The sequence below is a fragment of the Myotis lucifugus genome, unplaced genomic scaffold (assembly GCF_000147115.1).
Source record: "Myotis lucifugus unplaced genomic scaffold, Myoluc2.0 scaffold_202, whole genome shotgun sequence".
NCBI lineage: Eukaryota > Metazoa > Chordata > Mammalia > Chiroptera > Vespertilionidae > Myotis > Myotis lucifugus.
Window position 1 is genome coordinate 2,112,502 of NW_005871250.1, and position 16,008 is coordinate 2,128,509.

General features: G+C 38.2%; 1 protein-coding gene across 2 annotated transcripts in view; it reads left to right on the plus strand.

The window, feature by feature from the left end:
- JAKMIP2 (janus kinase and microtubule interacting protein 2) overlaps positions 1-16,008 on the plus strand; it is a 123,687-nt gene that overhangs the window by 104,027 nt on the left and 3,652 nt on the right. The window contains exons 14-20 of one of the 2 annotated variants that reach the window (XM_006097453.3): positions 1,600-1,653; positions 2,517-2,582; positions 5,614-5,682; positions 6,636-6,713; positions 8,793-8,996; positions 10,822-10,887; positions 14,417-14,487. In XM_006097453.3, coding sequence (XP_006097515.1) covers positions 1,600-1,653; positions 2,517-2,582; positions 5,614-5,682; positions 6,636-6,713; positions 8,793-8,996; positions 10,822-10,887; positions 14,417-14,467 — 588 coding nt within the window. In that variant the 3' untranslated portion in view covers positions 14,468-14,487. The remainder of the gene's footprint in view (positions 1-1,599; positions 1,654-2,516; positions 2,583-5,613; positions 5,683-6,635; positions 6,714-8,792; positions 8,997-10,821; positions 10,888-14,416; positions 14,488-16,008) is intronic. The other variant, XM_006097452.3, reaches the window with a different exon arrangement.

Here is a 16,008-nt window from a genome sequence, read left to right on the forward strand (position 1 = left end):
CTTTTGGTCATTTTGATACAAACCGGGTACTAATTGAAAGTAGTCATGTCCATTGGAAAATCAATAGAACATAAGATAAATGTGTGACAGATGTGTGAAATGTAACAACAAAGAACACAGGAAGCCATGATTATTTAGAACAGAGTAACATAGAGAATATGAATTCAAAATATTAATATAATGACCTTTAATTATCTAGAGGAAATATTCAATGAATTCAGTACTTCAATAAACATATTTCAAGTATGCTAGATAAAAATGTACTTGTTGAGTCCCTCTGTTGTGATGTTGGTTGTAAGTGCTGTGGAATTCATAATCTTGGAATTTCAGCATTAAAAGAGACCTTGAAATTGTCTAGTTCAGCATCTCTTTAGGTATGTTTAATTTAAGGAAGATTTCTCTTTTGAAAGTTTATAACATATTGCTCAGTTCGACAAAATATACTTCTATCTGTAGTGATATTGGATTACATTGTAAATAATATTAAGGTTGAATGGAGATGGCTCCATCTCCTGGGATCAATATTGTCCTTCAATGTAATGAAATCACATGGCAAATATCTATTCCAGAAGTAAAACTGGGAAGCCTCCCGCTATTCCTGGCCTCTCCTTACCTTCTGCATGGCCCTTCCTGCTCCCACTTTGAGCTGCCAAATATCCTGCGTTAGTTGCCTTCTCTCTGCCTATGAGAATGAGCTAGACTTTCCCCTGTGGTAGGATCTGTTATACTGCCTTTGAACATAAGAGGAGAAAGTGGTACTAATGAGGTAAAAAGTGTCGGGTAGGAGGAGGGGATGAGGTAGTAAAACCGTGCTTCCTTGACTTCCATCTTCAACCACTTTCACAATGTTTAAATTCTGGCCTTCCTGAGCTACATGAAAATTTGTAAAGCAAAGCAATTTTTTATTCAACTCTAATTAAATGAAAAGTACTTTGCTTCATCTTTTCCTTGGATACTTTTTTCTTTAGATAAATCATAAACAACCTAATCCAATGGATGTCATTTATATCCAAAGGAACTCTTTCCAATGGAGTTTATTTGCTTTACACTGATGCAAGAATTATAATAAAAATCAGCTGTTTCCAAAAGATGAAATTAAAGCTCAATTTTTAAAAAAGGGACTGAATTATAGTTTATGTGGCAGTCAAAATCTCAACCAAGTCAGAATTCCATTAATTAGAATGAAATTGGTTCATTATTTATATTTACTATCTATTATTTTTCTTTATAACTGAAGTCTACCATGACTAAAAAAATGGACAACTATTATAAAAAAGTTAATGAGCTAATGCAAGCCTTCACTATATTCTGGACTCTTTTGTACATAATCTGTTTCTCCTCAAGATCAGCCTATGAAGGAGGTATTTTTTACCTTCATTTTGCAATTGGCGAAATTGAGAATGAACTGTTTTCCAAAGTTCACACAGCTTATAAGAAGCACAGTGGAAGCACAGTGGAAATTTAAAACCAGGCGTGCCTGCTTGAAAACCCAAGGAATTACAGGGTTAAAATGTCTTCTCTATATTAGGCTTGGGGCACTGGGAGAATGGGAAGCCACATTTGTGTCTTTGACTTGAGTGTATCTCCTTGATTTTGCAGGATGTGAACATCCCTGATCTCATAAAGCAGCTTGATATCCTGGGGGACAATGGGGTAAGTATGAATTAAATAAGTGCAGGAAAGATATGAATTTGCCTAACAAGAGGCAAGAAACCCTTGTCAATGTGTTGCGTGTGAAATAATAGCAGGTGGGAGGCCATGTTCACTGAAGGATGTAGCTCTCCAGAGAGAATCAACTGGTTATCAGACAACTTGGCTAAAGGATTGTAAGGACCTCTGGAAGGCAGTGACAGAAATGGGAACTGGTAAAATGCTTTTCGTGAGCAGGTTTCTGATTTGAATGGCAACCACATCTGCAGTGATTGAAACTGATTGCCTTCTGACTGTTGCTTGGAGGCATCCAGCGTGAAATTAATCAGTCATGCAGTTGCAAATGGTGCTAAATTGTAGGGTTGGTGGCAGCCACATAAAAATGGACCAGGAAGCTATAGTCCTTTTTCTTTTTAAAAACACCTTCCAGGCAGGGTCAAGGCATATTAATTCAGTGGGAGGACTGTTCATTGAGATGTTAGATGAATGATACATGTAGGTTGAGAAGTTATACCATTTTTTCCCTTAAACAATTGTCAAAGGGGAGAACATTAACAATGAAATCGCATGAAACTACTATGCAGAGATTACTCTTTATTTCATTTTGGTTTATGCTCTTCTTATAATATGACTATTAATGAAGTATGCTTATAGTGAAACAAAACCAAGTCAGTGTTTGAGAGGTATAAAGAAACAATATACTTTTTATAGGTTTTGAATGAACTCTTTGTGAAGAATTATTACTAAATAGAACATTTGTTAAGGTTCCATGCATTTGTGTCTGTGGCAAGCACTTAGGCAATATTTTCTGATAATGTAAATATCTGAAGTGTCTTCAGCTTATTTTTTTCTGTCTTTTTTCACAGAATTTAAGAAATGAAGAACAAGTGGCCATAATTCAGGCCAGCACTGTGCTGTCCCTGGCAGAGAAGGTAATAAATTGTACTGACTTTCAAATCATCTCCGTGCCTGGCTTAACACCTAAAGAGCAGGGTAGGGTTATTGAATACCTAATAAAGATTTTATTTTTCAGGGTGAGACAACCCAGATAGAATGAAAACACACACCAAAAAAAGTCTACACACTGATTTGGGGTGGGTGGATAATTCTTGCTTTGAAGTCTCTTAAAAATAGAATTCTTTAAAAATGGAAAACCTTCTAAATTACATTATTCAAGCAATCCTTACAAAGATGGGAAACGGATAAAGAAGGATTTTGTTAGAACAAAATTCAACCGAGTATATTTGAAGATTTAATTTATTGGCGTGACATTGGTCAATAAAATTATATAGCTTTCAGGTATACAATTCTATAATACATCATCTGTATATTGCATATTGCATTGTGTGTTTACCACCACAACTCAAATCTCCTTCTGTCACCATTTACCCCCATTTACCCTCTGCCACCTCCCCCCACCCTCCTTTCCCTCTGGTAATCACCATACTGTTGTCTGTGTCTGTGATGGGTTTTTTTTGTTTGTTATGTTTTGTTTTCGCTTAATTCCTTCACCTTTTTCATCCAGTCCTCCAGCTCCCTTCCCCTCTGACAACTGTCAGTCTGTTCTCTACCTATGAGTTTCTACTTGTCTGTTCGTTTACTTTGTTCATTAGATTCCACATATGAGTGAAATCATATGGTACTTTCTTAAATTTTAAGATCTGATTGGCTTATTAAGCGATTCATGGATTGGGCAGCATCCCATCTAGCAACTACAACAGCGCTCTTAGAGGTCATGCAAAGTGGAAAGCTTTTATAGGAAGAAGGGTGAGGCTAGGGAGCTATTAACAAAAGAAAATAAACCAGTATTTCTAGGCCAGGACATCCTTTTTTGCGGGGAGGCAGGCAAAGGTCTTATCATGCAGGTTGCCTCTTGATCCTACGGGGAAGAGAGAAGCGCTCCAGGGACAGAGAATGTTGTCCAGAGGATTCCAGACTGGTTGACCGAGATTATAGTCCCAGTAAAGGTCACAACTGCAATTAGGTCAGATATTAAGTTTAGGTTTGGTATCATGGATTTTAGCACAAGTAATGCCATTTGTGGGCTTGTGGTGTTAACAATTGAGAGGCGGTAAATTGGAATGTGGCTCTTTTTATGGGCTTTTCCTTGGGTGTGTACATGCAAATTGTTTCCAAAGGATTCTGGGACCTGGTGGTAGCTCACTGCAGGCTCATTCAGAAAGCCCAACCTGAGAGTGTGCTCTGCCCTCTTGTGTCTAAACCTGATGGATGGTAGGAAGAGTGAAAGAAGAGGAAAGAGCAGGTAGATAAGTCTGATAACTGGCTGTATTCAGGGTGCCTTGAGAATCGCACATAGTTGAGAGTCATGTATACGTGGTTGGGTCTAATGAGAACTATGTAAGTCCCTTGAGATGCTTCCTTAATTCCTAACTGCATATAAAGCTTGTTATAAATTAAATGAAACCAAGAGGAAACAATCAGCTTACTACAATCTGAAATGAGGAAATTCTACAAATCAAATGAGCCTGTCATCTTAAACAAAACAAAGATATTTAAAAAATGGTTATAAAATAAAAAGGTACTTAAGAAATTGCCCTAGCTGGTTTTGCTTAGTGGATAAAGCGTTGACCTGCAGACCCAAGGGTCCTGGGTTCGATTCTGGTTGCAGGTTGCAGTTCCTGTACAGTAGGCAGCCAATCAATGTGTTTCTCTCATATCGATATTTCTCTCTGTCTTTCCGTCTCTCTTCCACTCTCTCTAAAAATCAGTGAAAAAATATCCTCGGGTGAGGATTAGGAAAAAGAAAAGAAATAGTGAAATGACCTTTTTTGGCATCCTGATCCAAGCAAACCAAGCGTAATAAAAAGGACATTTTGCTGACAGTTGGGGAAATTTTAATATGGACCAGGTACCAGACAACAATGTTAATGTTAATTTTTCAAAATGTGGAAATGGCCTTGTGGTTATGCTTTTTTTTTCTTTTTAATTAAAAAAGGCCTTATCTGTTAGGGATACGTATTGAGGAATTTACTTGTGAAATGATATCTGGGATTTGTTCTCCCTAGTTACATGAAATACATCTTTTAATGTTCACATTATTATTGATCCCATATTACAGACAAGAAAGTTGAGGCTTAGAGAAATCAGGTAACCTTTCAAGTCCACAGAACCATGAAAAGCTAGAATTGGGATTTTGACCTAAAATAGTGTGCTTCTCGAACCTACACACTTAATTATTATGCCCGATTACCTCCTGAAGGGATAAGCTGATGTTTAACTTGGTAGAGACACAGTATAAGACTTGTTCTTTTAAATTATATGTGTAGTAGGTTCATACCATAATATTCAAAGTCGAAATTTATTCAGGGAATTGTTCAATGCTAACATCAATGTCACATAACACAATTATATGTTTTAAGTGTTAAGAAAATTTTGTAAGTTCTTTTTATGTGCTTTAAAATGTCTCTACTCAACAAAAATGATTCTATAACACTTACTAGTAGCTGTACTATTTTATATATTAAAAATTGCTAATTCTCCAGTCTCACTTGGCATTCTTCTTTTCATCATGTTCCATCCAACCATGGAGAATTGGACATACCTTCTGGTTGCAAATTGCCCCTCATTTTTGCCTAATCACCTTTGACTCATTGTTCAGATTCCAGTGCAATTGTCACTTCCCAAGAAAGCCTGCCATGGTGTTCTCCATGCGGGCAAGAATGTGTTGTTGGGCAAAAAAATGTGTTGGTTACCATCACAGCTAGCACATTGGCTGGCACATAATAGATATCAATGAATATGTTTGTTGAATGAATGAATGAATGAATGAATGAATGGAAAACTATAGTCTTATTTCTGAACTAAGAGATAAAATGCACCAAGTTTTCATTTCAGTTCTTAGTCTGTTTCCTGAGATTTAAGGGGAACTGACTGAGCACCTCAGTAGAGAGCACCATATTCACCATACCAAGGAGTCACGTTGAACACTTTTGTCTTGTTCAGTGGATCCAGCAAATCGAAGGAGCAGAAGCTGCCCTGCACCAGAAAATGATGGAATTGGAAAGTGACATGGTGAGTACAAAGATGAGGTATCATAAAAATTAAAGGGAAATTGAACAGGCCAATGGGAAATGACTGCTTTCTACCAGTTTCATTTGGCAGTGATGAAAGTTTGTAGCCTTCCATTATTTTGTGTACACACTATGAAACAAACTTCCCAGAAATCTTCAAGAACTTTATATTGAAAATACCCTTGAAAACTCTTTAAATGCACAAGTATTAATTATACATTCAACCTGTACTGTGCACTGTTCTAGGCATTGGAGCTCAGAGGTACTCGGGACAGTCAGCAAAATGAGTCTTGCAGGCGGTTATGTACTGAAGGCAGTCATACAAATAACTGACTGCACTTAGGGCTGTATTATACACAAAGATATATTTTTAAATACTAATGGGAAAATGTGCACAATCTGAGAGGCTCACAGAAGCTGAGGACTCAAGGGAACATTAGATTTGTCTCCAGTTCCTACTGGCTCTGCCTCAGGAACAGACACCCATTAAGTAGCATTGTGGTGGTGGGTGGGATCGCCGCCGCTCTCTGAATTCTTATCTATCTTTGTGTTTGCTAATCATACACAGATGACATCAGATGAGTTTTTCATTACCCAACTCTGCTAAATTACATTTCATAACATCCTTACCTAAATACGCTATCATAATATATTTGCACAGATATACTTATTAGTGATCATTTATCTTATCAAACTCTATCCTCTTGGATTGGCATAAAAATCCTTTAAAGCATTGTTCATTATGTCTTTTGTGCTTCTTTCCATTGATTTTCACATTGTCTGTGTGAGACGCTGAAAGTTGAACTATTTCCCTAACAGACAAAATCGATGACCCTACAAATACTAGTGATTTGTCTTGTGATGGAATTAGAGAAAACACTGATCAATATGATTATATATCACTTTCTGGTTAACTAAGCTGACTCTATTTATCAACATGGCCCTTTCTTATAGGAACAATTCTGCAAAATCAAAGGCTATCTGGAGGAAGAACTAGACTACAGAAAACAAGCTCTGGACCAAGCATATATGGTAGGTACAGCGAGCACTCAAGAGACTCAGAGTGTTTACATCAAATACTATGGAGGAAAACATCTGATTTAATTTGTCACGCCACATACTCAAATAGGCCACAGCGTGCAATGGTTTATTTATTCAATGGTTTCCAATTCTTATTTTAGAAAATATATCTCTAGCTCTTTGCTATAATATTATAATATTCTTATAATACTTAATAAATATTTAATTTTACTTTAATTTTTTAATTAAATATATATCATTATATAATATTTTAATGAAAGACAGACTGCATGGCCGTGTAGATTAAAGAGAAAATGAATTAAATCCACTGGGGAGCCTAATTTAGTGGTAGACTAATAAAGTCTTTAATGTTTGTTATATACATTTTTAATTCACTTATTTCCCACAACAACCCTAAGAGGTATAGGTGATATTATTCCTCTATTACATATGAGGACATGAAGGTTAAGAGAGTGAAAGGAATCTGCCCAAACTGGTAAGTAGGTAGTGTTTAGACCTGACTGCAGACATTGTGGTCTTAACTACCATAATCCAGCCACCATAAGCAAAGCTGTATCAGTAAATCGGCTGTGCCTTCTCTCCCAGAGATCATGCTGAGAGAGGAGCACTCTTAACTCACTCTCCTGTACAAAAGTCATAACAAGCAATTCCTAATATTGGACTAGAGCTTGCATTTCTTCTGTCCATATGCAAACCCCCCTTCATTAATTCACAACAATGACTCAAGAGAAAAAGAGCAAACTTAGAAGAGGAACATTTCAGGGAGTTGCTTGTAAAAGTTTTTCTAATGCTTTCCTGGAAGCAGCCTGAGTCACTTTTGGGAAAAGAGTGAAGCACTTAGTTTCTGCTCATAACAAAGATAAATCGGTATTTCCCCTCCAAGATGAATAAGAGGTTCTGAGCATTACTTGATGGGGAAAGGAGAGAATGAGTTGGTCACTAGAGAATAAAAAAGGAAACGATTCTTCCCCTCCCTCCCACCCTTTATCCTTGCCTCCTCTACCTGTACATAAAACAATTAAGCTGTGTGTGCTCATTCAGACAAGAGTATTTAACTTTAAAAAGATGAGATCTGCATAATCTATGACAAGAGTTAGAAACCATCCCTCACCAGGGCATGTCTGTTTACCTCTGTCCAAGTCACAGGGAACAAGACTGTAGATTTTGGCAACTGTGTCTGAAACATGTTTCAAAAAAATCCAAAACTGAGATGTAAGGAAGAGTAGACTCTTCATCTAAAACAAGAGAAGACTTGCCCAGGCGGTGTGGCTCAGTGGTTGAGTGTCGATCTATGAATCTGGAGGGCACATTTTGATTCCTAGTCAGGGCCCATGTCTGGGTTGCAGGCTCGATCCCCCAGATCAGATCTTGCAGGAAGCTGCCAATGAATGATTCTCATCAGTGATGTTTCTATCTCTCTCTCCCTCTCCCTTCCTCTCTGAAATCAATAAAAATATATTTTAGAAAACAGACCAATTCCAGAAGCTCCAGGCCATTTTTAGATCATATTTCCTGATTTTTATTTTAAGAAGAAATGTGAGGATTATAAAGCCATTTTCGGGTACAGAGGCCTGTCATGTGGAAGAGTCGTGGCATTTTGTGCATTAAATTTACCTCTAATTTCAAGTATTGTATTCCAACTTTGACCACTTTTCAATACTTATTTCTAAAAATGTGGCCACTATAATAGATGTCTTTAAATATTTGAAGGGCTGTCAAATGGAAGAGAAAACAAACTTATTTTCAGCTACATTTCAGAATAGAAGAATGTAGTTATTATAACAAAGTAAGAACTTTTTAACAATGAAAGTTGTCCAAGAAAAATAACAAATTTCTCATCATCTAAGAAGTTAACATATTGGATAAATGATTCTTACGGACTCTAATAAAGGGGATTATTATATGGGTAGTTAGTTTGGAAAAACTATGAAATACATTTAATTGCTATGATCCTGTAAGACTAACATAACATAACATATCTCTTCCCATACACACACTTATGTGTACACTCACACACCACATAGAAAATGCTCAATTCCAAAGTTAGACTTTTCTCATTTTATTTGCCAGAGAATCCAGGAACTAGAAGCTACTTTGTACAATGCTCTGCAGCAAGAAACTGTCATCAAGTTTGGTGAACTGCTGAGTGAGAAACAGCAAGAGGAGCTGAGGACGGCGGTAGAGAAGCTACGGCGGCAGATGCTGAGGAAGAGCCGAGAATATGACTGTCAGATCCTTCAGGAGAGAATGGAGCTCTTGCAGCAAGCCCACCAGGTGAGGATGAGTGACTTCTGCTTAGGGAAGGTACTAAGCAAGTGGGACTCAGTACCAAGTACACAGTGCTGAGTATGGGTGTGGAGAAGCCCAGGAGCGAGACGCTATTTTCAGAGTAAAATAAATCACTTTTGTTTTCTACCTCCCTTTAGATAAGGGAGGACTGTTTTGTAATGATTCCATCTTAAGAAAATGGGCGTTGTAGAAGCACTGCATTTTACTACTGTTTCTGCAACTGCTTTGTCACGAAATACCCTTTGACTCTCATGGAGCCTGATTCTCCCTGCTATGCAGGAAGGCAGGACTTCCTCCAGGACAGGAGTAATGCTTTCCTCCTGTTACTCAGCCCAGCCCATACCTAGTCTGATCACACAATCTGAAAAGGGTGAAAGAACACAAGGGCCTTTCCCTTTATTCATAGAACAAACAGCAACAAAGCTTGGAAGATGCCACTTACTTCCTGGCATTTGCTGCATGTCAGCAAGTAAGCTAAGGGCTCTACTCACATCATTTCATTTAATCTACAAAAGAGCCCATGAAGGTAAATATCCTTAATATCCCAATTTAAGAGAGAATGATTCTGAAATAAGAGCGCTTAAATGGTTTGCCCAAGATGACACAGATAGGAAGCAACAGAACCAGAATTGCAGCCCAGGTCTACCAACTCCAAGGCCACTGCGCGTAACCACTTTCCTAACTGACGTATGCAGCTTGAGTTGTGTGTGATTTGTGATTCATCTACACCAGCGAGGTTCAGAATAGACACCCAATATTCATTTATAGCCCAGATTCTTCATCCAACTCTTAGTTTATGTCTTAGCTTAGATGGTGAGGAAAAGGTCAAAGGCAGATTCCATAAGAATTCCAGAATTGGGAGTGCCAGGCTATATAGTATTTGTCACGCAGAAGCTGTAACAAGCAACTGGTACAAAATCCAGATGGGCTATACAAGAAGGAATCATGTGGTCATCAGAGATCTAGGTGAGTGGAAAAGGAACAGGGGTTATTTGATAACATCAATAAGAACAGTGCGTGTGCAACTTGGCACTTAGCACACCTCAGAGGTAGCCGGGAGCTTTGCGGCTAACAGACTCCCCAAGGTAACAGGGAACTCTGAAGCCATTTGTCTACTTGACAGACAAATTCAAAATACTCCTGGAACTTTATTGTCTTCAGGATTAGTTGGGTTATTTTTCTCATGTTTGCTTTTTCCCTGATTTATCAGTTCCCTCCTTGAAATTTTTATGGAAGTGTAATCTCTACTGTGTATTATGAGGACTGGCCAGTCGTGTTTTGTGAGGAAATTCCTCCCTGAAACAGAGTTAAAATAAGGTTGAAAAGAAAGGTTAGCAAAAACCAATGGGCTTGTTTGCATTTGTGTTAGCTTTATCCAGTTTTTACTGTAGTAACAACCAACCAAAAAATCTTAATCCAAATGGTTTACAACGACATTTTTTTCTTGTTCACTAGTTCTGATTCACACTGTCCCTGCTAGGAGGCAGCATTCCACAAGTCACATCCCACCCGCCAACACCAGTCCCATGGTCAAGCCCGAGGACAATGGGGTAGGGACTGTATCTCTCACGGGGAAAGGGTCTGCAGGGATAGACCCAGTAGAGAGGGTTCGCAAATCACTTCCACCACAGGTGCAGGTGATTTTGAAAATGCAGCAGTTGGGTATGAAAAAAAAGGTATATGTGATATTTCCAGCTGCTAATACTATTGCTAATGTTTTTATAGAAAGTTGACTGTTTTAGGTTGGTGAAGAATCTTTTGGTTCAACTTAATGTCCACTCATGCTTTTTCCTTTTTCTTCTTTCTGCAGAGAATCCGTGACTTAGAAGATAAAACAGACATCCAGAAAAGACAGATAAAGGACTTAGAGGAAAAGGTAGGTGTTAAGGTCAACATCTATTTTAACTTTACTTTATAATCAGAAATTAATGCCAGTTTCACTCACTGTGTCTGTTCTTTCTTTCATCTCGGGTACTGTGTACTTTGCCTAGGCAGCTGTATAGACGTAGGCCTCACCTTGAGTCAGGCACCGGGATCCCAGCGTAGGTGCTGCCCGAGGTATTTTGCGTTTTGTGTTGATTCCCATTCTTTTCTGTAAGTGTTTTCTCTCCTCAGTTTCCTCTTCTTCATCTTTATTTCCTTTTCAAACATTTCTTTTGAGTTTTGTTATTCTGCTTTCTTTTAAAAATATGTAGAGCGCCTTTTAAAAAATTCCATTATTACTCATAAAAAGCCCTTCGTTCCTGATACTGCAGTTTCACTTCAAAAATAAATTCATAAATGTAGATTGACATATGATAATTATGCCCTCTTGTCACTTCCTCGTGTCATTTCCACCAGTGGTCTAGAAAAATCACTGCTTCTTTCAAGCGAGCCAGCACTTTTGAGGGGTTAAAGCATAGTCTTTCTTAAAGAGGACATTTGCAGATGTGTGTGTGGTGGGAGAAGGGGCACTTGTGCAGGGGTGCTAAACAAGCTCTGCGGTGAATTAAACAGTCTGGCACAACAAAGTTATCCTTCCGGTGATGCCAGGAGCGCCTGCTGAGGAACACAGCGAAGATGGCGAGAGGTTTTCCCTGAGTTCCAATCTGAGGGGCTCGAAGTAACTGCCTGATCCCTACGTTGCAAAATAATATAACGCTTTCCTGTATCTTCCATAGTCACCCAAGAAGAAAATAGCAAACCATGTGGCATTTCTGAGACTATGGTTAGAACTTGGCTCATCCCAAGTTGCTTCTGTAGTTGTCCACATATGTGAGTTCAGATGGAGCTGGAGGGGAGCTATTAGCCAGACCATCAGCACCTGGATTCTTATGTAGGCCGGTCTTCAGGTACTTATTTGACATTGGGTAAGACCCCCTGTGTCTAAGCCTTGTCTATAGAATAGTGCTGATAACACTTGCATTCACCTCCTCTCCATGAGGAACAAATTAGTGGTTGGTGAAAACAGTAAGAAAGTCAAATTTAAAAGTATAAATTTTTAAAGTACCAAATGTAAAGTATACTTTGGCAAATTTTTAAATTTGAATTTTCCTCATTTCAGAAGTGTGCTCTTTAGTTCTCCAGGATTGAATGAGGCCAAGTTAAACAAGGACTTAGTCTCATTTCCCAAGTTTTTGGCAAGAAGACCCACAAAAGGCAGGATTTCCCTACAGCTTCCCCGGTTGTCAAAGGACACGCGATATCTTCCAGTTTCCATATTTTTGAACGGCGAGTTCTTGGCTCTAGTCATTCTCTCTGCTAATCCTTAAACAGCCCTGGGGCTGGCTCAAGGACAAAGTCACAGCTAAGACCGTTCTGCCCCCAGAAACTTTAGTTCAGTTCAGTTCCCATTCAACTGAGGAAAACAAACACAGGATTTTTTTTTAAATCTATAAATGTCACCCCGGTGGCCATTCTCTTAATAAACCCCATAATGTTGGGAGGAGGGAGATTAAGATTATGTTTAGTTCAGAATTCCATGTGAACTTTTCATTTTATGGATCTGAACTTCCTAAACATTTATGATGAGATAATATACTTAACAGAAAATATGGATTCTTTAGTTATCAAAGCAACATATACCACATATAGGAGTAAATTAAGTCACTTCAAAAATAACCTAGTTTGTTTCTGATTAGAGTTTGAATGAGAGATGAGCACCTTCTATTCTTCTATTCACTTGATCTCAGTTCTACTTATCTACAAGCCTAGTAAAAATGCTAAAGATTACTTATGTCAGAGATAGTGTCCACTCTTTTCCTTGGAATACTTGAACACCTTCTCAAGGTACATAAAATATCCTTTCTTTGTTCCTAATTCCCCTGCACATCATTAATATAAATCAGATGATAGTAGCAAACAGCAAATTGCCCAAAATGTGCAGCTTTTCACCATATCCAAAGCACTTCCACTTCCATCAGCTCATTTGATTCTCATCATTATTCTGTGATTCAGACACAGCGAAAATAATGATCCCCTTAATTAAACAATAACCCAGAGATTAAACAACTTTCCCAAGATTGTATAATCACTCCATGGCTAACCAGGACCAGGGGTCTGCCCACCACACTGCATAGACTAAGAATCTCATTACAGGCTGAGCGGTTGGGCATCTTCTCATTCATGCCCAAGAGGTAGTGCTGACATTTGAACTTCTCCTGGGAATATTGGAAGCCTCCCATTCCTCTCCTTCTCCATCCTCTCCTGTGGCAGGTACCACCATACCCCTCTTCATCTTCAAGGAGTGAAATAAAAAGGACCATTTCTGCGTTTTAGACTAATAGAATAGTCACTGCTACATGGCTCTTAGCACCATGTTTACAACTTATTCATACAATTTTGCCATAGTGAAGCAAGAGCCTTCTAAACAGTGACATTAAAGGAATATGCAAATAACATGCCCCTAATATGAGAATGCTGTACATGCCATACAGGAAGCCATGCAACAGAATGCTCCTAGAGATTGAATACAAGGCAAAGACTTCCTGCCTCTGTAAGAGTAAATCACTGAAGAACTCAGTATTGGAAAAAACTGACCTCACCTGTGACCTGTTATAATTAGTACAGAGTTGGTTATATACGAGTGCTACACAAGATCTGTTGGTCCATCAAGTATCTGCTTCTCTAGTGAAGATTCTTGGTGAAGATAAACAAATCAGGCTTCATTTAACTTCTGTAGGTCAAGTAAAGTGAGATCTATCTCAGAAGCATGAAGGCTGGAACCGCATTGTATATTCATTATCCAAAGTGTCACCGATGTATAGGCAGATGTCACACCAATAGGATGGCCACACAAACCCACTGGTGCAGGACAGACCCAGTTTGCACCTGTTGCCCTGGTGTAATTACTGATAGTATCCCATTTCCCTCTCTGGGGTATCCCACTGTGGCTAATTTGTCATATGTTTACCCTACATATTACTATTCTTCCAGATGAGCCTTAGTCCTAAAACCTAACACACTAACCAATCAATGACAGCATTGAGTGATTAAGTGTATGCTCTGATCATATTTTGTGTTTTTGAAATAATCTTCCATGCATTAAAAATGAGACAATAACATATAATAGAGTAAGACTTGGGAGGTCCATGCTCTAAACTGAACTATGCCATGAAATTAGTCTATTGATGAAATGATCTGTGCTTTTTTTCTGTACTTTTACAATTAAGGGCTTACACCAATTATCTGTAAGACCCTCTCAGAATTCTAAAATGTATGAGTTGATGTTCGCTGAACACCAGTTAGTTATTCATTGTGTTGCTTTGCCAGTAGACAAGTAAAAGGTATATTTTTTTGAAACAAAAGCTATTTGGTGTTATGTGAGAAGTGATCAGATGAACAATGTGGAAAAGCTGAGGTTTGTACTACCTGAATAGCACTACAGAAATTCAGATTTACGTAATCTTCTTCTTTTTCTTCTGCAGTTTCTGTTTCTATTCTTGTTCTTCTCTCTTGCCTTTATTCTATGGCCTTGATGTCAAGGTGCCTCTTAAAGGTAAGATTCCATTTAATTCTCAAAATGTGGTTCTGAGAGGTATATACATGTAGTTATTAGGCCCATGTTTAAAAAAGTGCACATGGTTTGATTAGCTTAAATGCCATAAAATGAGAAATGGATCCAATCCAGTTGGGTGTTTATTGGGGAAGTATAGTGAGAATCAAGATTTTTTTTCTAGTTAACAGATTTGCTTTGGGAATCACGATGTCTATGGATCTCAGTCTTCTCATCATAATCATTACACAGAGAGTTGCTTCCATATCTTCAAAATAAAGATATATTTTCAGTATCTTTTTCAGTTTGAAAATTCTGATATCTGTGAATCCTAACAACTAATAAATGATTTATTTTTTTAACCCTTTCTCCCCATCTTTCTTCATCAAAACTCAGGAAAGCAGGAAAGTAAAATTGGATCTTGGGTTTTCAAATAAGATTATTGTCAATGTCAATTTAGAGGGAAAAATAGAATAGTCTTATTGTTGCTAAATCAAGTTCAATTCTAAGTAATCTTAGATAGTGATTCCCAATGCCGTTTCAAATAAAGATTCCATGGTCTTCCTGTGACTTAACTTAATGAAGCAGATTACTGGGTAGATAGTGGGAGAGAGAGAGAGAGAGAGAGAGAGAGAGAGAGAGAGAGAGAGAGAAAGGATTGATCTATATTTTTAATAAACACATCAGGTGATTCTGATGTCCACCCAGGTATGGAGACCACAGATCTCAATACCATCACTTAAAAATGCGAAAAGGCTAGCTGCTATTCTAAATACATTTATCACGGTCTGTGACAGCTTTGGTTATCCTATTAAGTTATATTAGTCAAGGATCTTTCCTGGATCTCATGTTATTTAACCTTTTCTATAAGTGGAGGAGAGACACTTTCTTTTTCCATGAGTATCAACTTGGTGACCTGCAGGCGGAACACACAAGCAGAAGGGCTTCGGCATGGACAAGGGAGGAGTTAGGCAGATATGCCCAGAAAGTTATGTCTTCCTATAACCAACTCTTTGGCTTGATCCCATCCAGAATATTTTCTTTACAGGCTGACAGATATCCTTCATCTGACATGAAGGCTGGTAGCCTTGCAGCACATAAAGAAGAGGGCTGAGTCTCTCAAATTGAATGAGAATATCTTAAGTGAAATGGGTGAGATTCTCTAAGACAGGATCAAACATTCAGAGCGTCAAAAAAACAAGCAGCCCTCCCCCAAAGAACAATAAATAAACAGGCAAATAAAGTTCATGAGACACAAGTACTACATGGGGGGTTAGGAAAGAAAATTCCAACTTTATAAATAAATACTAGGTAGGAAAGGAGTAGGCTTGCACATGGACATCAATCATGGCTAACACTTATGTGGCAGGTACTGTGTTAAGCAACAGATACACAAATCCGCACAAAATCCCCTATAAACCAGGTGATAACAGCAAAATTGCCCCAAATGTGCAGAATTTCACGATATTCAAGGCACTTCTACTTCCATCATCTCATTTGATTCTCATAATTAGTTGCTTTAGT